Source organism: Trachurus japonicus, chromosome 8 (genome assembly GCF_045865225.1).
Source record: "Trachurus japonicus isolate A0001 chromosome 8, Traja_1.0".
In the NCBI taxonomy this organism is placed as follows: domain Eukaryota; kingdom Metazoa; phylum Chordata; class Actinopteri; order Carangiformes; family Carangidae; genus Trachurus; species Trachurus japonicus.
Window position 1 is genome coordinate 17009827 of NC_140914.1, and position 27125 is coordinate 17036951.

Genomic DNA, 27125 nt, shown 5'->3' on the forward strand with positions numbered 1-27125 from the left:
ACTCCCATCTTATTTCCATACGTCATTGACAGTGGTGCAAATGACCTCAACTGAACTTTGTAAAAGAGCATCCAAGGGTTTCGTATGAGGAGTGAACAGAAACTGCTGTTGTTTGGTTTGGCTGGACGTGGACTCTCATTATGTAGTTTTATTTTCTCATCAAAACAAAGATGTGAATTATGATTTTTTTTTAATGCATGTTTGAAATCAATATGATGAAAGCTAGTATAGATGTAGCTAGATGTAGGATACCACCCAATTTTGAGTAGTCTTTGAAGATTTTGGCCCGACTACTTCTTTGCATTAGAGCAGAAACAGCAAATGATTCTTAAACTTTATGTCGTATGTGCTTCTTTAGATGTAATGTATTAGTGGAGTTACTAAATTAGCCAAGGGGCAAGCAGAGACCTCCACCAAAGCCAATATTAAACAACAACATACACCTTTAGAGGGGGAAAAAAAAGATTCAAATTTGTAATAAACGATCGGGATGTGCCTCAAAGTTAAATGGGTTTCCCTGGTCTACACCACATTCCTCCACGAAGTTTGTTACAAATCTTTTCCATAGTTGTTGAGTAATCATGCTGTGAAAGAGACTCGGGTGAACACAGAACCTCCTTTGTGAAGGGAATTAAGATTGTAGGACGCAGATGTTTGCAATCGTGAGGAGGAAATCACAGATAAGTGTTTTTGTAAAAGCAAAGTGCACAATACCATAAGTGTCATGGACTTGAGTGGCTGTTAACTCCATCCTCATAAAAGTTGTAGCTGATGCTCTTAAGGTGAGTGGACTGTTTTTAAAATGAGTGCACTCTGCTACACCATCGGTGCTGCTGATCTGATGTGAAATGCTGCCCGAAAAACCCATCATCACCGTGATGCATAGGCCTGTCCAGATGGCTTCGTGAGGTGAAGATGGGCCTTTTTGAAAGTTTGATTCCTTAATTAGGTTGGTTTATGTTTGAGTTGAGAGTTCTACAGGTGAAATGTGAAAAGGACTTGTGTGAAAAAGAAGGAGCAGAACCAGAGGAGCAGAGCTTAATTGTTAGGGGGGGAAAAGGAAGAGGACTTGACAAACAAAAAAAACCCAACAACAAAGAGACAAGAGGAGGTGCACAGAGAAAGCCGGTTGGACCAGACTGGGTGGTTGCAGTAGGAGGAATGTGAGCTATTTCCATACCTCTAATGTCATCTGTCAAGAGGCAGGAACGATTAAAGAGGCTGTGTCTATGTGTGTGTGTGTGTGTGTGTGTCAGTGTGTGCGCTGTGAGTAGGAGTAAAGCTGTGAGGAAAAACAATCACTACACACCTACCAGCCACAATTGCACCTTACATGAGTGGGAAACAGGCTGCTGAAAACAGTGCGACTGTGAAGCCCTAACAACAGCACAGACCATCGTAGGGACACAGACATGTCAGTCATCATGGGAACTGTGGAGAGGAAAAGGAAATGTGGTATGTATTTCATTCAGGAAATGGGGTCTGTTTTGTGAATCAGTTGTATAGTTGTCTGATTTTTCACCCACAGTGCACCGTGGTGTTGTATAGGCAAGAGTTTATACAGCAACGTAAATGTAAAAAAGGAATGCTCTAGGGGTTTATTTGTCTGTGTGTCACCGGCTCTGACACACTTACGTGCTTTCTTGCATCACTCTTAACTCAGCTGGGTTGCACATATTTGCAGCAGCCTCACCACAATGCAGTGTTAGCTGTGTGGTGTTGTGAACTTGCATAAGTGCTCTCTAATTAGCCTGTGTGTGTGTGGGAATGGCCTCAACCTGTTTATGTGGTTGCTATTGTTACAGGAAGACCAGCCCTGCGGTCTTAATCACAGCAGATATCCCCCTCCATTGTCCCGGTGGTGCAGGCCTGGTGAAAGTCAGGATGTGTTTCGCTGGTTGTGTTGACTTGTGTTTTTTGTTTTAGGGAGAAGTAAAGGAATGAGTTTTTCTGTCATTCAGTTGTGGTTTTTGCAAGTTTTGGCCACAAATCAAATCAAAACATTAAAGATCACCAGACAGACGCAAGTTTTATGTTTGTTTGTTCCGACTCATTTGAATTTCTGCATGTTTATGTAACCATGGATTAGTTCTGTTATCATATTCACCTGTTGTTCTGCTTTTGGCTGATTTTCCGATACCGCTGTATGATTACAAAGATAAAGTATCCATTTTCAACTAGTTTATGAACCTGAGTCTCATTTTGTGCAGTCGAACTTCTGACAACATGCAGCATCTCTTATGAGTGCACCTGCTGAAGGGTTGGACACATCTCGTCAGTTGTTGCTAACTAAAGTAGTTTGACAATTAACTAAGGAAGCTGAAGTTGTCCCAGTGGCTGTGACAGTGAACAATGCATGATAGCAATTGAAGTTGTATATTTATAAAGTGTTTTTTCAATAAGTACCACCATACTGTTGCTGGATATAAGCTATATTGTTATTGCATATTGTTCATATTGTAGTTTGGGTTTTTTTTGCTTTAAATTTTTTTTTTATTGGCAACCAGGAAGTCAGAAATAATGAATCACAATCAAATTAATCACAATTTACCAATACATTTTTCAATTTATAGTGTGTGGTGGTGTACAGATGTCGTAAATCTCAGTAGTCCAGAAGGAGGGAAGGGGGGAAACAGTTTGTAGGCAGTTGAGTACCAGGCGTATACAGTCTGTATGAGCTCAAACTCACCCTTAAGACACTTAAGTTCTCTGGAAAAAGGGTATCCTGCGTATCATATTAATTATCTCTCTCCATAAGAGCTGTTCCTCATTACACTTTTCCAGAAGATTAGAAGCAGCTCCCTCCAAAGAAATTGTCTCGAGGAAAGTTTGCAACCATCTATGATATGTTCATATTGTAGTTTGTAAAAATGTGATACCATAAATGATTATGTGAATGCTAGCTGGCACGGCTAGCTTCCGGCATTACTTTTGGTATGTGTACAATGCAACCTTATCTGATGGGTTACATGCAGTATCACATGCTACTAGGTCCAAGCTGAATATTCAGCAAACATCGCCCAATAAAACAGGGGAGATCAGTATGCTAGCCCATCTTCTCTGCTGCCCTTGGTGCCAAGGATACTGGAAAGACGTGACTGTCAAGGGCGTTTAATCAGTTAACTTTGTGATCTGTCAATAAAGGCCAGTCAGTCTCATGAATCAGATCCCAATCTGTCCCGTCGTATCTCCGCAAGCATCCGACAGTTAAGTGTGTCAGGACGGAGGACCTCCTGCCTAGATGCCCGTACTAACTTAAAAGAGGAACAGGACACTTATGTATTATTCAAAACCCTGAGTAGTTTCAGCTATCAGTTGGTTGGGTGTACAGCTCAAGCAGCGACTCTAGCTCTAATTAATATTAAGATTTATGAAATATTTGTTGGTGTCAGTAGCAGCACTGACCCATATGTCAGTCGTACTTACAAATACATCTAACTATGAGCCGATGGCTTATTTGTGCTTATTTACAGTAACAGAGACAGCAATGACTGGCTCTAACAAAGGACTTCATTGAGATTATATAAGTGTATTAGTGGTATTAATAATTTGCTTGTGATCTCTGTTTTCCTTTTTATGACCCCTATGGCTGTCTAAAGGAAGGCCAGTCATAAGTTACATTTATAATGGAGTCACGGGATTTTGCAACTATTGATACTGTATAGGCCGACTGGCTAATTTGATCAAGTTTCTCTACTCTGTGGAAATATTTCACATTTCAGACATTTCAGTTTTGTTTTAATAGAGAAGAAGGAAAGTAATTGCAAATAATTTCCATCGCACCACAGCAGGAGCTGTTCACCTTAATGTGTTTTTTTTTTCCCGGTGCTGCAAAGTTCAAGGCGGTCGTACGCTCCCCCCTCTTCCATTTCCTCTTTGTAGTATTAAAAACTGATCCAGTCGCTGCTTTGCCAAAAATGATCAGGTCTTGTTTTGCCGGCATCAGCAGTAACCCTGGCAACAAATGGATTGAATTTCCTGTGGCTGTTTCATAATAAAAGCCAACCTTACAGTATGTAGTCAAAGACCTTTACAGTACCTGTGTAATGAAGGGTTATGAAATCTGTCTTTGAGAGATTCAAATGCAGCAATTAAGGATCAGCATTCTTAAAGGGATAGTATCATTTTTTTAAAGTGGGGTTGTATGATCTACAAATAGCCCCTGAGTACTTTAATTGCAGTAGAAGACTCTCTGCACTCCTCCCGTTAGCAACGCCAGCCCATAGCCCTGCCCAGAGATTTACAACATACATTGTTGTGAATGGACCCAAAGAAACGGTCTATTTTCGCGGCCTAAAAGAGGTTTTACCTGAAAAAAATACACAGTTCCATTGTTTGCTGTAATATAATTTTTTCCAGCCCCTCAAAGTGCAGGAAAAACGCAGTTTTTAATTGGACCTAACCAACTCACGTATCCCTCCGGCCCAAGGTTAGCGCCCGCCGATCAGCAGTTGGTTAAGTCCAAATAAAAACTGCGTTTTATAAAAAAATTATATTATAGTGAATAATAGAACTGTGTATTTTTTTTTCAGGTAAAACCTCTTTTAGGCCGCGAAAATAGGCCGTTTCTTTGGGTCCATTCACAACAATGTATGTTGTAAATCTCTGGGCAGGGCTATTATGGGCTGGCGTTGCTAACGGGAGGAGTGCAGAGAGTCTTCTACTGCAATTAAAGTACTTAGGGGCTATTTGTAGATCATACAACACCACTTTTAAAAAATGCTACTATCCCTTTAAGATGGTCATCATCATCACTGCTTAATAATTCCAGCCACACTGCTGTTACGTAAACTCACTAGGTAGGATTACACTAGGATAATGAACTCTGTCTCAGAATACACTTTGAGTCAGGTTCGAACTTGATCTGTGACCTCTCTGACCTTGTTGCTGACCCCTGAAGATGTAGTTGACCTGTCTTGTCAGGAGTAGAGAGTTCGAAGTGATTCTGAGTCCTGAAAGCCAAAGTTACAAACTACCCCCCAAAAAAAGGAAAGAAAGAAAAAAATCTGGACCATATATCAGTCTGAGAAAAGTCTATGCATATTTGAAGATCGCTGTGGGAAAAGGCTGTTATGTTGATGTATTGATTATAACTGGAACAGCAGCCCTCTAAGTCATCATATTAAAAGGCTGAGTGGTTTTGCATTGGTAATCTATGTGGCTGTGCCCAGGGTTAAGCTTGTAGTGTTTGTATATAACCTAATATCGATTTTTTCTTTCTGGAGGGCTGCTCTATATGATAATAAACACAAATATACACTCACAGATTCCTAGACTTCTCATGCATAATTCATCAGATGTCCAGTCTCGGCGGTACAGTAGTAGTTGCCCTCACAATGATATCAGATTACTCTGAGTTTTCCACATTGCAAACAAAACATACACAGTGGGGGAATTGTTACCCAAAACAGATTCCGTCTGCTCAGACAATTTGTCCCGTTCTCCGGTCCAGCCGAGCTCGATCGTTCAGCCAGAGTAGGAGGGATGGAGGAGGGTTTTGCGCATTACAGACGTAGGTTGCCTGCAGGGTTTCCTTGCTCCACAATTACTGCTTTATGAGGCTGCTTAACTGAGGCCAAGGAAAGAGAGCAACAGAGGCAGAGAGTGTAAAGATGTCTGGTGGGCTGGTATCTGTACCTACAACACTCTTGAGTCTTTTCCTTTCTTTGCTGCTGAGCATCCTTTTGTGTCCTCATTTCTCTGACACGCAAGTCTCTTTCAAACTTTTTTCCCTCCTATTTTTCCGCTCCAACTTCACAGGCTTTTTGCCAAGGGCCCCTTGTTATACACACACACACACACACACACACTACCCTTCAGTGATAACAGCAAGACATTTCTATTCAAAGATTTGGATTTTTTTGTTTATCTATCAAATAGGACAGAATAATGGTTGACAGGAAACCAAGAAAGTGAGAGTGGGCTATGACGTGCATGGCAGGAGGCATCAAGAGACCAGTATGCTCCATCTGAAGTGCTGGAAAACTTTGGAGAAGAGCCCTTTCCCAACACCTCTCTCACATCAAATTGGGTTGAGGGGTGGCTGGGTCCTATGTCACAGCATTTCTCCACCTTTCCAAAACCATTTCCAAGTCAGCATTGGAGTGCAATGCCACGCTTTTAGCTACACTTTCTAGGGTCCAGTGTGAACCTTTAAATCAGTTCTTACACCTTTTACCAGAGTGACAAATATATGTTTTTAGAAATGACTTACAAATGTGAAAAAGAAATATGGATATGAATATGGGCTTACATAAAATTAGTGGAAGTTGTGTTATGGCAGCTTTTCTTTTTCATAAAGAACATTTATAATTGATACTTATCATTTATTATATTGCACTCAGGTTAGTAAAAACACCTCCCTTTGATATGTTGACATTAAATGAGTCATCTTTCAGCTGCATAATATAAAGCAGTCGTGGTATTTGGATTTAGTATTTAGACCCCTGTAGCATCCAATCCACATTGCACCTTTATATGGTCATTTACAGTTGGCTCAGTTTCAACCCCATGAACTTACTCTTCGGTTCAATCCTGGGTCCTATTTTATTTTCCACTTATATACTCTCTTTCAATGACATTACCTGCAAATATAATGTCCTAGTTCATTGTGTTGCTGATGACACACAGCTTTATCTCCCAATCAGACCTAAGTGCCCCCCTCGACAAGTGTCTTAGTGAAATAAAACCCTGGATGTCACTAGTTAAATCACGAGTTAAATCACACAAAGTCTGAGGTCGTTTTACTTGGTCCTTTTGCAAAAAGAACTCAAATCATTTAAAATTACCAAATGATGTTAGTCCTCAGCCAGGAATCTGGGCCTGATCTTTGACGAGAGCCTGTGTTTTGATTTTGAACCCTAAGTAGAGAAAGTTGTTTGCATCAATGGTGAATAGAAAAGTTAGGGTTAGTATAGGGTGTTATCTAGAGAAACTCATCCATGCTTTTATTTCCTCCCTCCTTGACTACTGTGACTCTCTGTATACCTGTTGCAGTCAGAAATCAATCCACCGCCTACAGTTAGTTCAAAAAGCTGCAGCTTGGCTCTTTAGAAAATGTGTTCACATCACCCCTTTACATTGGCTGCTCATTTGTTTTAGGATTGATTTAAAGAAAATCTTTTAATTACCTTAGAGTCCTGGCTTGGGATAGCTCGCCCCTCCCACAGTCTGAACTCTTCTAGTGCTTTTCTGGCCACTCCAAAGTCTACTACAAAAACCACAGGGCACTGGGTCAGGGCCCTAGACAACCTGCCACAGGAGAAAAGACTTGAGTTAGTCCCTGGCTTTATAGACAAAGTTTTCTTTATATAAAAAAGCTTTTATTGTGCGATTTCTTTGTCATTTTCGATTTGCTTAAATTTGTTTGTATATTTGAAGCATTTTGTTACTTAAAAATAAAAAGGTGCACATGAGTTCTATTATTCAAAAACATGTTTTCATTCTTATGGGTTTTTTCTCACGCAACTCTTTCTCTCCCTTCTTTATTTCGTCTTTTTAGTCTTAGTCTTCTTAGTGTTGGTCTTCTTTTGTTTAGATTTGAAGCTCATCTCTCTCACACAGTTAAAAAAAAGCCATCTACTCCTATCTGTATCCCTGCTCTCTTGAGTTGACTGGCTGTGATAACATGAGCTCTGTGCCCTCAGAAAGTAATAACCTAATGGTCCATGCTGCTTCTGTCACTTTGTCTTACAGTGCAAGACGGGGGAAGAGGGATTGATTCAGGGAGTGTGAGAGAAAGATACAGCAGATAGATAAAGAGGAGAGGAAATAACTTTACTTTTCTGTTTCCGTTATTTACAGTCAAGGGGAGGAAAAAAAAAAAAAAAAGAGTCTGAATTGCAAAGCTGCTTATAGCGGTATGATTCAGTTGGGGGATTTGATTCTGCTCTCACCCCCACTTCAAGCACTGGGGTGGAGGCGGACAAAGAGAGAGAGATAGAGGGGGAGTGCGTTCATGTGTATGTGTGTGAGAGAGAGAGAGAGACAGCGTAGGAGAAGCACAATCTGGTATAGCTCTATGTGAAAATGACCTACTTCCTGTGTCAGCTCGCTCTCAAATGGATTGCCGTTTTCTGATGTGTGGAGGAAAGAGGGGGAGGTCCTCCGAGGGGTCTGGGGGGGGGGAGAGCTTGACGTGGCACGGGTAAATGAAGGATAAGTAGGTGGCTCTGGGGACCCTCTGGGAAGAATAAAATAGATGTCATGTGTGTGAAGTGTAAATTCTGTATGTACACAGTGTTATATACGCATGCAGTGTATAGTGTGTGTACTCACCTGTGCATACAGTGTGTGTGAGCTCATGCAGTAAAACATGTGTGTTGCGTGATGTGCCGCGCTCTCCGCAGCGTTAATTACCACGAAATGAGGGCTCGATGAGAGAGAGTTGAGTATCAGAAAGCCAATATTTGAGGGGGTAGGCCTCGCCAGATGCTCAGTGGTCTCTCTGTGTGTGTGTGTGTTTGTGTTACAACGCACAGGATGTTCTTTATGGAAGTCATCTGCTTTTCAACAGGGAAGTTTCTGTGGTTTTTAATTTGGTTTGAAAGAAATTTCTCATGAGAAACGTCTTCCTCATATGTGGCTTTTGTGTTCTACCACCTGCTGTATATTCTGCATCTCACACACACAGTGGCCACTTTATTAGGGACACCTGCACAATCTAATGCTTTTCAATTCAATTATTCTGCCAGGAAGTCCACTGTCATAAGAGTGTTATTTCAATTTTTATCAACATATGCTTTAACCTTGAGATCCTGGTTAGTCACCGTCTTTCCTCATTTTAACAGAAAGACAGAAAATAATAAAGTTCTTACTGCTGTTATTATCTAATGAATACAGTTCCATCCATATCACCAAAAACTGAATCTTATAGCTGTTGTGCCAGTAGTGATGTATTGTGCATTAGGACTACATGCTCTACAGAGGTAGTGTATAAAGATGGGGCCTTGAACCGTTCTTTCTTTCACTCTTCTACTGGCACTAGAGTACTATGTTCATATACCTACATGTACACACTACACATAAATGAAAAACGATTTTGGGTGATAACAATTTGACAATGTGAAGGGAGAACTATCATCTTAATCTGTGCCTGCACTGCACTCAGCTTTACGGAGCTTTTTGGTTTACTCTCACCTCATCTAGCGTTCGAGAAATGCTCTAAAAAGCCATTATTGCACCACACAGACTCACACAGTTAAAGGCGGTGAACATAGTGGAACATTTAGCGACTAAAGAACCAGATATTTCATGTTTTTTCCTGCAGCCGTTCACCCCGTAAGCACTGTTGTTCATTCGACCATATTCTCCCCAGTAGTCTGTAAACTGCCTTATTTGACAGGTTAAAGGGATAGTAGCATTTTTTTAAAAGTGTGGTTGTATGATCTACAAATAGCCCCTAAGTACTTTAATTGCAGTAGAAGACTCTCTACACTCGTCCCGTTAGCAACGCCAGCCCATAATAGCCCTGCCCAGAGATTTACAACATACATTGTTGTGAATGGACCCAAAGAAACGGCCTATTTTCGTGGCCTAAAAGAGGTTTTATGTGAAAAAAAAATACACAGTTCCATTGTTCGCTATAATATAATTTTTTCCAGCCCTTCAAAGTGCAGGAAAAACGCAGTTTTTATTTGGACCTAACCAACTGCTGATCGACGGGCGCTAACCCTGGGCCGGAGGGATACGTGAGTTGGCTAGGTCCAAATAAAAACTGTGTTTTTCCTGCACTTTGAGGGTCTGGAAAAAATTATATTATAGCGGAACTGTATACAATGGAACTATGGTTTTTTTTTTCACGTAAAACCTCTTTTAGGCCGCGAAAATAGGCCGTTTCTTTGGGTCTGTTCACAACAATGTATGTTGTAAATCTCTGGGCAGGGCTATGGGCTGGCGTTGCTAACGGGAGGAGTGCAGAGAGTCTTCTACTGCAATTAAAGTACTTAGGGGCTATTTGTAGACCATACAACCCCACTTTAAAAAAAATGCTACTATCCCTTTAAATCTGATATGCACAGGGTGTTAAATAAAAAGCCACAAATACAACTTGAAATTTTGAACTCCAGGGCCCTCCTGATTCCCAGTCAGTGTCTTTGCAATGTAGTGTATTTAATCCAAGGTTTCAAATGAAATGGCACTTCTGTCTGTCAGTCTATTAATTTAGGTCATGAATAATGTCTTTGGGATGGATTCATTGAGCAGGTATGCACTGTCAACCTTAATCCCTGTGACTCTGACTGGGTGGTCGGAAGGTGAATTAATTTAATCCATCCTCGCAAACCTGCCCTTCTTTCTCTTTCTCTCTCTCTCTCGCTCCCTCACACATGCTCTTTCATTTTCTCTTCTCTCTGTATTTTCCAGTACCTGAGGACCTCTCTTTGGAGGAAAGAGATGAGCTGTCGAACATACGACGCAGGAAAAAAGAGCTCCTGGATGATATTGAAGTGAGTAACAGTCCATGAATTATGTTTTATTTGTTCCAGCAGCACAACGTTATGGTAAATAGGGCTGGTTCTAAATTAGTTTAAACCAATATAACAAGTTAGTGTCAAATTTCCTTGTTTTATGTGTGATTTATTTAGGCATGTTGTAATAAAAGATCCTATAAACTTCTATCAGAGGTTTCCTGTATCCTCCCAACTGCACATTGTCTAATAAAGACAGAAAGGCGATGACTGTGATCTTATTATATTGATGGTAACCACATCAACCAGTCCTGTAGTAACTCTAATCATCAGGATGCTCTTTTCTATTAAATGTTATGTAACGGTCATATTGGACAGTATTTACTTGTTTCTTTGGAGCAGCAGCTGGATGCATGTTGTCCTCCCCTGTCAGTCTTTTTATTGGCAGCAATAAAACACACATTCTCTAGTATATGGAGTGAGTGAATGAGTCATTTGAGTTGCTTTCCTCTCTGCAGCGGCTGAAGTTTGAGATCGCAGAGGTGATGACTGAGATTGAGCAGCTGACCTGTGTGGGGGAGAGGTGAGGATGAATTGTTTTATATTTTTTAAATGATTTTATTGATCATTAAGTCGATAAAATGGTGCTCAATAAAAATTCCCATGGCAGCATGACTTGAATAATAAATGAATAATCAAAATGTATGTTTATAGACTTTTTGTTGACTGACAAATCAATGAATTGACTAACCATTCCAGGTCTAGCTCATTCTTAATCCGATGATATAGTTGCTTCTGCGGTGATCCTCGCACCTGTCATAGTGGTGTGTGTGTGTGTGTGTGTGTGTGTTAATCCTCTTTTGTTTGAGGAGTGAAGGAGGGCAGTCCCTCGACTAAACATTATCCAAACAGTCTGTATTCAGAGGCTTTCGTTTGATTGGTTGATGAGGTGGAGTGAGGTGTGTGTGTGTGTGTGTGTCTGTATCTGGTGTGGTCTATTTTTGGACATATAGGAAGCATAGGAAGGATATAAAGACACAAAGCTGGAGATTTATCTGTTGGTCACGAATAAATTAAGCTTTGAAGAAGAGTAACTTTAAATGGTGATTATTCCTCCAATATGAAGGACTAAAAATGTGCAGAGTAATGCAGAGCAGTAGATACAGTCACATGATCACGTTTCATGTATTTTTACAGTTTAATTCCACTGTACAAACAAAGTAAATAAACAAAGTCCTGTCACATCCTGGACGAACCCATCACACACTGACCTACTGAACAAACACCACACCCCTAACTGTCATGTGATGGATGTTCCTGTGTTTGTTTGGTTTCTTTTACTACAGCAAAACCACACAAAGAAACAAACAGATCGCCATGGGGAGGAAAAAGTTCAACATGGACCCTAAAAAGGTCAGGCCAAAATTTGTGCTGTTGAATTACCTCATAATGATTGGACAGGGCTTCTTGAATGGAAGTTTTAAACTGTGTAAACAGACAGGTAACTGAAGTCGAAATGTGTACTCCTTTTCTTGCTTTAAATAGGGGATCCAGTTTCTTTTGGAGAATGATCTTCTCCAGCACACCCCAGAGGACATTGCACAGTTCCTCTACAAAGGCGAAGGGCTCAACAAAACAGTCATCGGGGACTACTTAGGAGAACGGTGAGCTCCCCAGTTTTCCCTCTGTTTTCCTTCCACCTTCCTTTTTCCTCTCTCTGAGTCTTGGTCAGATCTGCAGGGTAGCTATGTCCAAGGAAATCGGTAGTCTGGATTTATTGAACAGAGCAGCGATGGCCGAAGGTGCCTGTTAAAGAACTGAGCGGGAGCGTTGTTGTAGGATGGGGCGGTTAAAACAACAGGGATTTCATGCTCTGACATGGTCTCTGACATGACCGCAGGATTCACCAACCTGACCAGGGCCGGCTCTACGCAGGGGCAAGAGATCAAATAAAAAATCAAATAAATGTCTTGCCCCCTCAAATCCAAATTTTAGAAGTTGAGAAAGCACATTTTAATATACTCAAAAAATGTGTATATTACAAGTTGACAAAATGATCTGCAGTAGCACAAAAAATCCACCTACTGACTACCTTTCAGTTTTGTAAATCTTGACCATAGTAGACCCCCCCCCCCCCCCATCTCTTCTCAAGAGTACACCAGAATGCTTCAATGCATCTTCAGGTATATGCACCCCTAACCCCGCATATAAAGTGGCTCTTTACATTACGACAGTAAAAAAATTTGGGCTCTAAGACCCTGGTTGGCCCCCCCGGCCCTGAGTTGGACAGGTCTGAAGGTAGAGGCCTGACAAAGTGCAATCCACTTCTCCAGGTTGGGGTTGGACACATAGCCAACAACCCAATTCAATAAAGTTACTATAAGCACAGAGAAAAAAAAGTGCTGGAGCATGATGTGTTCACATGATGCCCCCTTCACATTTCTGACTGCCCCCTCATATATGCTGCCTAGAACCGGCCCTGAACCTGACCCCGCAAAACACAAGCGTTCCCTGCAGTGTGTCTCTGTTTGGAAATAAGTGTTGATAGTTAAAGGTGTGACACGTGTCCCTCCTCTCCTCTAGGGATGACTTCAACATCAAGGTCCTCCAGGCGTTTGTGGAGCTCCACGAGTTTGCAGACCTCAACCTTGTACAAGCCTTAAGGTGAGTTGACAACCAAAGAGTGCACTGTTGCAAAGACAAAACACGCACCCGCACATCCAGTTTGAGCAGAGAAAGTATGAGTTTTAATGCTCATCAGGTACTAAAATATGACTGGAGAGTTGTCATGGTTTCAGTATTTGTCTGTCTTGGGAGTTGTCAGGCAAACAGTGGAGCAACACTGAATTTGGATATTACAACCTAATCCACCAGAAATATTGGCCTGGCTTGGACGTGTTTGCACATTGAAGTGACAGATGACATCACATTGCGTTGTGTCAAAAATCGATCCAATAGAAGTCTGAACCCAACAAAGGCCGTAATAGAAGAAACACATGAACGTCTTTGCGAGTCTACACAGAGAGGGGTGTTATGGGTAACTACAGATTACAGAGACTCGTAGAAAAGCCAATGTACACACCTCGTGAATCTCAGCAATCTGTCCAAAGATGCAGGACTTGTTAGCTCACATCTAACACACATCCGAAATGGAACAGAAAAAATATGTTAAGTGTTATAGAAAATATCTGTACAAGCATGAAAGAAAGAGCCTGGCAAACAACTCTGTGCTGCACTTAAATGAAGAAATGCTCCAGCCTTTATCTGTCATAATAGTTTATCTGTTCAGAAGAGTTTACTGTTAAACTCTAAAGACTAGCTTCATGTGTTGCATTGGAGGCATGTGGAAGGGTGTGCAATTTATATTGAATACCCATATGCTGGTATAAACATTTGCATCAATATTTCATGTCATCCTCTCTTTCTGCTCTTACAGGCAATTTCTGTGGAGCTTCAGACTTCCTGGCGAAGCCCAGAAGATTGATCGTATGATGGAGGCGTTTGCCTCCAGGTACTGCCAATGCAATCCCGGCGTCTTCCAGTCCACAGGTACTACACAGACACACACACACACACACACACACACATACACGCAAATGCTCTGCTGCAGATATATGAGTCAGTCTGAGCTAGACAGTCCAGGGCTGACGACATGGGCCAGACCAGACCAGACCAGCCCAGCCCCAGATCAATGCCTCTGACTGTCTGTCTTCCTTCAGTAGACAGCTGGACCTGTTTGGGCTGTATAAATCTTTAGCATGTGGCCACAGCACAGGAAGAATATGAACACGGTCTGGCTTTACAAAGACACTTTCATACTAGTTTGCAGCTTGCCCACTAATCACGGCTGTAATCAGTATTCGTGTCTCCAGCAGTGGTAATGAAATTGATCACCGGCCGGTCAATAGCACCGGTTAGTGCAGCAGTCTCGGCCCCGTCGTACATCGTCTGCTGCTCCTGTGTTAACCGAGGGAGCTTTGTGTGAGGACACAGGTGACAGCTCGGGTCATGAATATTGATGTGGCGCAGTGGAGACACACCCAGACTTAGTTATTGGTCATCTCTCAGTCTCAGAACTGGTCCGCTCTGGGCCGTAAATTACAGCGCGGAGGAAGATGTTGACCGGGGCGGTTAGAGGGAGGATGGATGAGGTGGAGGATGGTTCCTAGGAGTTATGATGTGGAGTCACAGGAGCGGTGGATCATGGATGTGTGTGTGTGTGTATTCTTGACTGCAGGGACACTTTGGCTTCAATGCAACACGGCCTTGAAGTGTGCTCCGTGTGTGTGTGTGTGTGTGTGAGAGAGAGAGAAATAGGTCTTTTTGTTGATTAAATTCTGTTTTTTATTAGACTGAGACGGGAATTTGTTGGTAAGAAAATCTATTGATGGATTGCTGTCAAATTTATCACAAATCATTTATGCTGTTATACCAATACCAATATAACAAATGAGCTGCATGAGCACCACTGCACAGCCTCTGCTGGTTTTGAAATAACATCTTTTCGGATTTCATTCAGATTGGAGGAAGAGATCTTAGAACCTTATAATTATTCATGAATATATAACACAAAGAGATCAATAATTGTAATGATTCCTGCACAAATCCATAAACTCCCAAGCAAGAAAAATAATGTTTTTACCCAAACACAGACAGACAGGGGGTCTGTGCTGCGTCTTCTTTTCTCAGTTACACTCTATGTAATTACCTCCACAGACACTTGCTACGTCCTATCATTTGCCATCATCATGCTGAACACCAGCCTGCACAATCCCAACGTCAGAGACAAGCCCCCCGTGGAGCGCTTCATCTCCATGAACAGGGGGATCAACGAGGGGGGCGACCTCCCAGAGGAGCTACTCAGGGTGAGAGCTTTGACTGTTTTCAGGTTGTTGGCGTTAGACCAGTGTATGTGATGCAGTGTGGGGTTAGAGACATTAAAGGGATAGTAGCATTTTTTTAAAAGTGTGGTTGTATGATCTACAAATAGCCCCTAAGTACTTTAATTGCAGTAGAAGACTCTCTGCACTCCTCCCGTTAGCAACGCCAGCCCATAATAGCCCTGCCCAGAGATTTACAACATACATTGTTGTGAATGGACCCAAAGAAACGGCCTATTTTCACGGCCTAAAAGAGGTTTTACCTGAAAAAAAATACACAGTTCCATTGTTCACTATAATAAAATGTTTTCCAGCCCCCCAAAGTGCAGGAAAACCGCAGTTTTTATTTGGACCTAACCAACTCACGTATCCCTCTGGCCCAAGGTTAGCGCCCGCCGATCAGCAGTTGGTTAGGTCCAAATAAAAACTGTGTTTTTCCTGCACTTTGAAGGGCTGGAAAAAATTGTATTATAGTGAACAATGGAACTGTGTATTTTTTTTCAGGTAAAACCTCTTTTAGGCCGTGAAAATAGGCCGTTTCTTTGGGTCCATTCACAACAATGTATGTTGTAAATCTCTGGGCAGGGCTATGGGCTGGCGTTGCTAACGGGAGGAGTGCAGAGAGTCTTCTACTGCAATTAAAGTACTTAGGGGCTATTTGTAGATCATACAACCCCACTTTTTAAAAAAATGCTACTATCCCTTTAATTGTGTTGGTAAAATATATGCCGGTGCAACTTTGACAATTTAAAGTGTAAAGTACGTCTGTCTTCATCATTTTACGACACAAATGAGAGATCTGAAGTTTTCACGCCTCACTGATTGAGACGCAGCAGCTCAGCAGAATGAGGTCTGACACAGATCTTAATGGTGTTTTGTGATCTCTCCAAGAAAAAGATATAAAAAACAAGTTGATGCTCTCACATCTGCACCCGTCTGCCATTGGCATAATTCAAATTAAAAAAGAAAAGAGACAGTTAAAGTGTTAAAGTTTCTTCCAGCTCCCGGAGTTGTTGAGGTGTGAATCATTGTCTCTCACTTTCCTGACACTGAAATAGAATCTGTCAATGTCGTGTTTAATGCACCGTTAATCTGAAGGCTGGGTCGGATATTTGAAGGAAGATGGAGTGTGTGTGTGCGCTCATCTGGAGTTGTGTTAATGTGAACCAAATCTCTTTATCTCTCTTTAACAATGTTTCTCCCACCTCTTCCTGCAGAATCTATACGACAGCATCAAGAGCGAACCCTTTAAGATCCCAGAGGATGATGGGAATGACCTGACGCACACGTTCTTCAACCCAGACAGAGAAGGCTGGCTGCTCAAATTAGGTTAGTGTGCGTCTCTCTGCACATTCCCCCCAGACAAGGGAATGCAAGAAATACTGCATGACTTTATTTGGTTGCTGTTGCATTTTTTTCCCCCCCTCTACAACCGTGGCTTTATCCTCGCAGCGGAGCGAGGGGTTCAGTTGCAGGATGGAGGCTGAGGAACGCGGTCACTTGTGCTGTGTCACACATTGTTGTGCCTCAAATCACTGCTAATGATAAGCAGGTCTAGATGAAGGATAAATGGACATATGTGTAAGGCTTGGCACTGGCAAACCATATGAATGCATCGACTATACGTATTACATTCTCACCATACAATCATGAGCAGGGCCGTTGTATAGGGGAGAAAGGTGATGATAATTCTAGGGGCCCAGCGCCCAGTGGGGCGCATAAAAAACCCCAGTAGTCTAATCTTTATATGACTGAATTATTCTGCTTAGACCCTGACTAATACTCATAGTACACTGTAAAAACTCAACATCTTTCCAAGAATATTTGTCTTATTTCTTGTCCAAATGTCTAATTTCTAGTCAAAGCTAATCTCTTTACACTTAAAATAAGACTCATAACTTAAAAATTAACTTTTTTTTAAAGATCATTTTCACTTGTTTCAAACAAGTTTTCACTTGAAATAAGTAGAAAAATCTGCCAGTGAAAGTAAGTTTTTTGTGCTTGTAATAAGGAAGAAAAACTTGTTCCACTATCATATTTTTTCTACTTATTCCAAGTGAAAATAATATGCTTGAAAGGAGTAAAAAGTGTCTAAAAACAAGCTACTTTTAATATGATGTGTCTTACTTTAAGTATAATGATATTTGTTTTGACTAGAAATTACATTTTGACTAGAAATAAGACAAATATTCTTGGCAAGATACTTGAGTTTTTGCAGTGTAATGCTGCATTAGCATCAAAACAAAGTATGCTAAATAATACATGATAATACATACGTAGTCTAAGAAAAAAAAAAACTGGAAAAGTTAGGGGGGGGGGCACTTTAATATTCTTTAAGGGGGCCCAGAATTCCTAGCAATGGCCCTGATCATGAGACATATAAGTGAGCCAACACTGGCTGATATCCACGTGTTAGAGTTTTTTTTTTTTATATACAGATTATAAATATTTTAGAAATAACTTTTCGACACCCTGTTACTGAATTAGGTTCTGATTATCCAGTTGAAATATAAACTTCTCTGTCCTTTAGTGGACACACTACATGACAGCATTGCAACCGTGTTTGTGATTTTCCTCAAACATATGTTTGACATTTATATAAAGTCCAATAGCGTATGTGTGATTTTGTGCACACGCATTGTTTACGCATCTGGTCCCAGACTTGTTAAAAAACATTTGACTGTAATGTAATGTAGTTTTGGAAGGAACATGAGTTGTGTGTGTGTGTGTATGCCAGAGGTCTTTAGTGTGTGCTTTCCCAGTGAGGTAATACAGTTAATGCTCTTGTTTTACTCTGTTTTGCCACATGTTTTTGCTTGTTTACATGTGTTTTTGATTTGGACTTTGCTCCGCAGCCCCGCAGTTCACACCACATAAAAGACATTTTTTCATGCTGCTCCAACAGTGCTCACATACCAAGACAGCATCTTATCACCTTTTCACTTTACGTCCTATTTGGAGTGCTTTTAATTATTTAGTTTTCAGTTTTAGGTTGATTTATTATTTCACATAAAACAGTGCGGTATAGTGGATATTGTTTGTCAAAGGTTAAAGGGCAAACTGACAGGAGGTGACTTGGTTTATTACACACACACACACACACACACAAACGTCATGAGCACACACCTGGCTTTGACCTGCACATTCCTCCAACTCTGTGTAACGTCTCTGTAGTCTCATCAAACTCCATGAGTACGAATGCAAATAGCCCCATTGTGGCTCACAGACCTAACATGATTACATTTTAGTACGGTTCCTCCCTGGAGCCATTTCCCGCACCAGTTCTCACTATAATATTTCTAATTTGACTCTCTAAAAATAAACCCTGGAGGATGTGAAGGAATAAATGCCTTTTTTAGCATATCTCTCTCTATGTTGAGCGGAAATTTGGCCACGCTAATTCAATAGCCAGAGTCTATTGAAACGTAAGGAAACTCTTGAGCTTTTGTAATTATGTGTGGCCCATATAGTCTGATGTGAGGCGCCACAAAAACAGGAAGGAAATGCTGCAGTAAAAAAAAGATATTGTGACCTTAAGGGATGCTTAGTATAGAGATAATCAGGAGTGTTAGGTCAAAACACACACACATATGTGCACACACAGACACATATTTGGGAAATCATCAGGAATTTCTGGCATGCTGTTGTGCACATCTTAGTTTTTGATTATGCATTTGCTTGTGTATGCATTTTAACTTTGCTTTACTCATAGCCTGTTTGCACGCACCACACACACGTCTCCCACCAGGAGAGCTTCCTCACTGTCCCCGCTTCACATCATCTTGAAGCAAGTGGTGTTTTCCTCCGACATGAGACTCTGCAGTCGCTGCCAGAGGCTCAATCCTGCTTCGAAAACCAACGTGTCGGACATTTGCGCTTGCTCTGTCTTTGCTTTTTTTGGATGTAGTTTGCACAAGTTAACACGTGAGGTGGTGAACTTGCTGCGGGGGTTTGGAGAGCGCGTATGTGTATTAGTTTTTGTGCTTATGTGTGTGTGTGTGTGTGTGTGCATGTGTTTCTTCAGGGGTGCTTTTGGTGCCACGTTAGGTTCATATCAAGAGCCGTTTGCTCCCTTCTCCTGGGAGCCAATGAGGTTTTATCCTGTTGCCTTTAAAAATGAATAGGCACAGTCGGTAATAATTTATCAGTTGTGTGAGTCATCATTTAACTAAGCTCAAAGTTGGGAGGGATAGTGGTGATTTTAATCACATACTGTACTTGGTTTGCTTCAGTTTTCTTCTAACTGCTGCATCTGCATTTTTCAGAAAGTCAGAGTAAAATTATTTTTATTTTTTGAGTGCGTGAAACCAAAATATGCTGCGTGGCCCAACAACAAATGATCTGAGAACCTCATATGGTAAAAACTCTCATGTATTTAGAAAAGGTGAACTTTTTTTTACTATAGAAAACAATCCAGAGGCATCTCATATGGGTTTTTAGAGCAAACATAAAGCTACACCTAAACTTTACCAGATGATCTAAATATGTATACCTATAGTAGTATGCTATATTGTCAGTGCCAGATTTGAATTGTCATAAACTTAAAATGGGACAAACATACTTATTGACCTTTTAGTGGCATGTGCTTCATTGACCATTAAGTATTTATGGATGCGTGTAATTGTCGCATGAGGTTATCATGTGGTTGATGACAAGCAGCCTTTATTACACAGGAAATTGAATTACAGCAGCGAACTGACTTAGAAATGTCTAGAATCAATAATGTAAAACGCAGCCACAGTTTTTTTTCATTGGGTCATTTCTCTGAAGAAAGGGCTTCTGACTTGGCAGCAAATATTCATATGGTACCACTATATGATATCATTATAATTTCCACAAGAGTAAAAAAACAAAACAAAACAAAAAACAGTGGATGTGGGCCAGCGCCATTAATGAGTGTCACATCCCTGCTGTTTTTCCTGATGGGAGACAGCTAGTCTGTCACCGTGGCCTCTGTGTCACTTCCTTTCTCCTCTCTCTCTTCCTGTCAGGGGGCCGAGTGAAAACCTGGAAAAGAAGGTGGTTCATTCTGACAGACAACTGCCTCTACTACTTCGAATACACAACGGTGAGTGTCTCTACCAAGATGATCCTTTTTTCCGATGAAGCGCCTCTCTGCAAGTGAATCGGCTGCATGGAGTGAATGTTTTCTGAATCTGAATCCAGTTTGGATGACATTTATGATGTTGGGGTTGCCATACAAAACAGTATGTTAAAGCAGAAGTCAGCCATATTTTTGTGTTAATATAAGTCTTAAATAGTTCTATCTTCCGACAGCAATCACTTACATAGAGTGTTTGGACCGAAACACGGGTCTGTCAGTCACTCTGCTCTGCTCTGAGCCGAGGAGAAAATTTTTCTCGTATCCTACAAGTTTTATCCAATGAGGAGAGAGAACGGCATGAAGGGCTGTGTGTGCAGCCAAGGGATGCGCCTGAATGTGGTGACGTAGGGACGAGGACCAATAGATCCATGACGAGGGCGGGGGCTGCTAACTCCATCGGCTGACAAGACGTTATGGTGCGTTCAAGGCAGCCCGTAACTCGTGTTTTTCCGACCTGTGAAGTCGTACCAGTTCGATCTGGTACGAGTTCACGGGTCAGAAGTTACGAGTGGCCGTTATAGTGACTTTCACAGGTAAAACAGGTCGGAAAAACACGAGTGGGTTGCCTGGAACGCTACAAAGTCGTGACTTGAAGCTGTAATTTACGGTTTCAAAAGCCTGCCTGGAACGCAGCATTAGCCAAAACGACCGGATCGCTTACTTCTGCTTTAACAGTACTGTAGATCTCAAGACTGGGGTAGGTCTTATGCATTCCTTGTATTTGCACTGTCCAGAAAATGCACAACACATACCATTAGGACATAATATACAAACTTGCTGCGACACAGTCTCTATTTGTTCCCACATAGTGGAGCTTATCTGTCACCTCCACAAGACCTGGGTGGTCCCTAAATATCCATTCATCTTTTGAAGCTGAGGGTCCACGTGTGCTTGTTTGTGTCCGTCTGTGCCTCTCACTGTAGGAGTACGTTTATTTATGTGTCCTTGTCGATTTTTATCAGTGTCTCCATGTCCCTGCTATAGCTGCTTCATCAGCACTGTCCTCTCCATACCCTGGTATTATCCTTGAGGACACTATCATTATGTCCCGTCCTCTAGTCTCACTGCTCCGCACAAACATTATCTGCTCTGTTAGCAGGGGAGCAGGGGGGAGGAGGAGGTGGTAGGGAGGGGGGGGGGGAATTGGTTTCCATGCTAGAAAAACATGTCACACTGGATTTTATCCTCTTTTCCCTCTTTCTTCTCTCCTCATCTTCATCTTGTGCAATTCTTTAATAACAGTCTCATTTTTCTTTCCTGCCCTTGTCTATTTCTTTCCCTTGCCACTTCAGTATATCTACATTTTCTCTGTTGTTTTCCGCAGGTTAATTAAGTTGGTTGTTTTGTTTTGTTTTTTGCTTCTCATGTTTCTCTTCCTCATCCCTCTCTCCTTTAGGACAAAGAGCCCCGTGGGATCATCCCACTGGAGAATCTCAGCATCAGGGAGGTGGAGGAGCCCAGGAAACCTGTGAGTGTCGCTTCACTTTCAGATCACGTCGAGTATCTCCCCCCCCCCCCCCTCGGTTACTGAGCTTGTTACATGTTGACTAATTATGTTGTCTAATTATCGGACAGCTGCACATCATTGATCGCCCTGTCCTTTGTCCCTTCTCCAGAACTGTTTTGAGCTCTACAACCCCAACCATAAGGGCCAGGTGATCAAAGCCTGCAAAACGGAGGCAGACGGGCGTGTTGTTGAGGGCAACCATGTGGTTTACAGGATATCAGCTCCCACGCCGGAGGAGAAGGAAGAGTGGATCAAATCCATCAAGTAAGACTCAATCACTCAATCATAATGGTGCACGACTCCCACAGTTTTTATCCTAAATGAAGCTACCACACTAAAACATGCTGTGGTGGTATCGATCGTTTCAGCATTATAGTCCAAGAGTCAACACCGAAAATGTTACTTTTGTACCTAAATCTGAACAGTCAAGATATATTCAGGTTTCTGTGATATTAGTCACCATGAAACTAAGGAAACAAGATTGTTGTGCATCGAATTGTAGTATAATAATAATAAAGTATCATGTAGTTCAACAGTCTGGGTGGGGGCCAGTGGAGCCACAATCTGTTGTTTTTAAGAGTTTTTTTTTTAGGTGATAAACAAATAAGACAGAGTAAAATGTGTCGATTAGAGATGCCGTTTTTGAGGCAGGGTTACTGTGGTGGCTGTTGTATCAATCCTCTCATCTAACTCATGGCAAGAAGGCGAGTAATCCTATTTCCCAAAATCTGACTATCCCCTTGAAGGTTCTTAAATTAAGCCTTAAAAAAGAATATGCATGGTGCACTTTCTTGAAGTGGGTGCTTGACTTCATGAGAAAGCTGGCACCCAACACTGGTTACCATGTTGAAATATGAACTGCAGACATTTATGCTTGAGTGGGACCAATGTCTTGTCCATCTTGTCTGTGGCATGTAAGATCAAGACTGAAGAAGAGACAAAAAAATACACTGATGGGTTGATTTGGGTTTTGAACACACCAAAATCAATAACAGAGATGCCAATGAAATATTCAGTTAACAGCAAAACAGACAACAGAAATGTGTTTTTCCATCGGTCTTGTAGCTCTCGCAGTAACAATAACTTGGTGTTGGTGACCTAAATGCTGGGTGCTCTGCTCTGTGCTCGGCAGAAGATGGTGCAATGTCAAAGACAGTTGGCTCAGCAGATCAGTGCACTTGTATACTGTAATATAGAGCACTGCTCCCTCCTCCCCTTCTCTCCATACTCTCAAAGAGTATTCACTTGGGAAATGATGTGGGATTAGTCATTCCTTATAGCACCCCGGGGTTAAGCCAGTAAACCCAGCAAACCTATCCAGGAGAGGCAGCTCCAAACTGGGATGATGCATCCGCAGCCACAGAGGCTAACAAGCTGCAGCTTGCGCTTCACCAGAGGGGTCCAAAAGGACCGGGGGTCTGGGGAGATAAAAGGCTTTTTATGGAAATGATGATTTTCCCCCTCATCTAAAGGAGATGTGATCATAGAGGAACTGCTCTATCTGCTTAACTTGAGTGAGAAACACACAGACCCAGATAATGCTTGACCAACTAGGTCAATGTAGAAAATGCACTCTTTTCTATGAATGAATGAATGAATTAATTCATACAGCAGAATTTAAGAAAAACAGAGTAGATGCTTTAATATTTTCATTTCCCAGGATTTCTCATATTTCTAAGGACAGAAATGGAGGCAAATGTTATATCATATTAGTCATGGCAGCCTTGGCAGGATTCGATCACTCTACACTGGAGTTTTTGTTTCATGAAATTGGGTTGTTGTCAATGACAATAAGTTAAATGAAAGACGGGGATAGTCATCGTATACAGACTCATTCTTCAGCGCGTGCCGTTGTAAAGGGAATAAGAGATATCCGCAGTGGGGGGTTGAGCCTCTTCTTGCTTTGTGCTGGTGCTAACAGGATTTAGCAGCCGTGAAACTGGGCTCCTCAGTGGAGCCCAAATGGCTTCCTGAGTCACTCGCTCTCATTGTATACGCTGCCTTTCCAACGCTCTGCTGAGAGAAACTGGAGCAGGAGAACACAGAAGAGTCAATAATCTTGAGCGCCATTGTTCGCCTTTCCTTCAGACCCAGAAACCTGCAGAATAGCGGGAGGGGGAATGTGCGATTGTACGTTTTTAACTATATATTTGGCACAGTTATGGAGGAGGGAATCGGCAAGAGGTCCCAACTAACCAGAGTACCACGAAAAAACTTCTGGTGATGGTGCGTGGAGGGGTGGAGGGGTGGGGGGGGGTTGTTCCTCTCCAGAAACCATGGAAACCAAACTAGGTCATTGCACAAACTTTTTTCTTTTTTTTTGATCTAGTTAAGGCAGGGGTTCATATAAATGTGCCTACATTTCCATATCAAAGATGCTGGAGACCCTCCTCTCATGTGGCATTATTATTAATTTAATTGCTGTCCTTTGATTGGCTCCTTCTCCAGGGCCAGCATTAGCAGAGACCCCTTCTACGACATGTTGGCCACCAGGAAGAGACGCATCGCTAACAAGAAGTGAAGAGGGACAATCTTCTCGATCCCCAGCCCCCAGCCCCCCCCCACCCCCATCCCATCCTTTCTCCTTCAGTTCATGAACACATAAACCAAGTACTACGAAGCTGGTTCAACACAAAAGTGACTGACACCCTCAGAAAAGACTTCAACCCCCCCGGAGACAAATCTCCCCTGGACTTGTCCACAAGTCTGTGCACTTGTTGGGGGGACAGGACACACTACGGAGGGGACAGCAGAGCTCCGGGAAACTCAGATGTATGGACTTAATTCTGGAACGGAGCAGCACGTGAACAACCAACCAATCAGTGTGTCTCTCCTCCATCTCACACACACACACCCCCTACCTCCCCCTCTCATCGTCACAACATCTTTCTCGGTCTCCCTAAAGCACAACTGCCAGGTTTCAGGTGCACATGCATGCATGCATGCATGTGGGTTATTATAGACCAATATATTTGTGTTTGTGTGTGTGCGTGTGTGTGTGTGTGTGTGTGTGTGTGTGTGTGTGTGTGTGTGTGTGTGTGTGTGTGTGTGTAGAGCAGTGTGCATGCTGTCTGTGCACACCGCTTCTGCAGTGTGGGTGCATACAAGATAGAAGAGTTCCCTCCACTGTGCTTTATGAAAAAGTTATAGTAATTCACAATCAGAGTTCAGATGTGTGGTCAGATAAACGGGACAAGGCTGTTGATGTGTAATAAGAGTGAATAGAAATAATTGGGGACAGGAGTAAGAGACGTGTGGTGGAAGGTGGACGGATGGTGGATGAAGCAGTGCAGTACACAGTGCAGTATACAACCTCACCTGAACCATGTTATCATCTCACTCTGGTGCTGAGTTCTTCTCTCCAGGTGCCATGGCTGAAGCCCTGCTCAGAGCAACCTCAGAAAACAGCGCTGGCTTACATTTAGGTTCCAAACTAAGCATTACAGTCTTGAGTCAGCTGGACTGATTTCATTTATTTGTGTGGAGCAGAGAATTTTGAAAATGTGCATACTTTTATATTTTAGTTATGTAGTTAAGGTGCTTTTGTCGAGGCCTGGGATGAAACTTACTTTTTGGAGTTTGAAGCTATAATCCTTAAGAAGATACGGGCCCTGGTTGATTTGGCTGCACGCTTGCTGAACATCAACTTTGTCAGAAACACAACGGAGCAGCAAACTGCTTTATCTGATAACCGTGCAGCCAACCAAACTCACATTTTAACAAACAAGCCTGATCTGATTTCATGCTGCTTGTGGCTCGGGTGCTATTCCACACAGCATGAGTGACTGGAGTTGGTTACCTTGTTATTATTGAAAAGTCCCCTGCAGCTCTTCATCTACAGTAATCGCACTGTGGCAGATCCTTGTCGTTCCATAATACAGACAATGCAGACAGAAAAATGATCATTATTATTATTTTGTTGATGCATTTTTTGGTGACCAATCACTGTCAGCAGTAACCTGTGACTACACATATTGTGCGTCACAATAAAAAGCCTCATGTTCTGCCAGTTGAATGCTTTTAATGTGAAGCAGCAGCAGGAGGAAATGTTGGATTTATATTTGCAGCAACTTAATAGAGATATGAAATTAAGAAATTACAGTATAAAGATACAGTCACACACATTGCTTTTTCAACAAAATAGTCTCATGGATGAGAGTAATCATATACTGAAAAGACACGCTGAAATAATAACGCCACTCACACCGTTTCTTGGTGTGGGTGAACAAAGATGAACTCTGACCTTCAACTTTGCAACTTTGTCACTTGGGCCTCAATACTTGCAAATGAGCGAATATTTGTAAGAGGTGGTGCAATGTCAACAACACTAATAATGGATTACAAAATGTATTGTTTTCCGCATATCTTTTTTGCAAAGTTTGTGAGGGCAATTTATATCCAGTGGGAACGGCAAACTCTGCCGCAAACAGTGAAATCTGTTTCTGATGGTTACTTCAGATTCCAAGCATAAATAATGCCAAGCATACATAGTATCAAAAATGGGATTGATCCTATGTAAATCTTGAGGATTATAACTTTAAATCACTAATCTGTAAGTTTTATTTATGGCTGTGCAATGGCCCCAGAGGGTACCAGTCCAATTAAGCTTTTTTTTCTCTTCTACTTCTTTCTTTCTTGTCTATGGCCTATGTCAGTGAAGGTCGATGTAATGTAGTGATCCTGTTTGCATTTGGTTTGTAATCCCTAAAGATACTTGCTTGCTTTTGTGTTACTCTTAAAAAAACAACTATATAATAACCACCTATCATTTTGTATTTATTTTCATTTGTGAAATGGTTTAGTACTACCTGTAAATGTTTAACAATGTATGCTTAAGTTATGTATGTATATATAATGTATAGGTTTCTGGTCTCTTTGTTGTAGTATGCACACTCTGTGTTACATTGCTTGAGCCGAAATTTGCATCAGCTGAAGTTTGGGGTCTTCTTTTCAAAAGCCTTAAACATAATCATAAGCAAATATATAATAATGATATAGTAATACAGTTTTTCTCAGTCGCTTTGGTGCTTTTCTCACATCACTCTTAACATTTGCACAACAGTTAGTGCATTTCTCAGAACAATTATCACAAACTGCAAAACCTAGTGGATGACCTGCAAAAGCGCGTCACTTGCTCAAAATGGATTGTCCATCCCTCAAAAGCAAGTACTCATGTCAATGAAACTGTCAGTGTCGTCAAAATGAGAAGTCCTGACACCATCGTTTAT

The 27125-nt window shown here is 41.7% G+C and overlaps 1 protein-coding gene across 6 annotated transcripts in view; it reads left to right on the forward strand.

Moving 5' to 3' along the window:
* Window positions 1–26684, forward strand: part of cyth3b (cytohesin 3b) — a 44275-nt gene extending 17591 nt beyond the window's left edge. The window contains exons 1-14 of one of the 6 annotated variants that reach the window (XR_015036294.1): window positions 1413–1455; window positions 10363–10445; window positions 10925–10989; window positions 11753–11819; window positions 11952–12070; window positions 12990–13070; window positions 13843–13955; window positions 15123–15271; window positions 16504–16615; window positions 20278–20354; window positions 21787–21858; window positions 22007–22161; window positions 24346–24921; window positions 24952–26684. Coding sequence is in view for 2 of the 6 variants with exons in the window: in XM_085784294.1 (XP_085640420.1) it covers window positions 1413–1455; window positions 10363–10445; window positions 10925–10989; window positions 11753–11819; window positions 11952–12070; window positions 12990–13070; window positions 13843–13955; window positions 15123–15271; window positions 16504–16615; window positions 20278–20354; window positions 21787–21858; window positions 22007–22161; window positions 24346–24418 (1209 nt within the window). In the remaining 4 variants the exon portion in view is untranslated. Of the gene's footprint in view, window positions 1–1412; window positions 1456–10362; window positions 10446–10924; window positions 10990–11752; window positions 11820–11951; window positions 12071–12989; window positions 13071–13842; window positions 13956–15122; window positions 15272–16503; window positions 16616–20277; window positions 20355–21786; window positions 21859–22006; window positions 22162–24345 lie in introns of those variants that run through there. The other 5 variants (XR_015036293.1, XR_015036292.1, XR_015036295.1 and 2 more) reach the window with 5 other exon arrangements.
* Window positions 26685–27125: the final 441 nt, after the last annotated feature.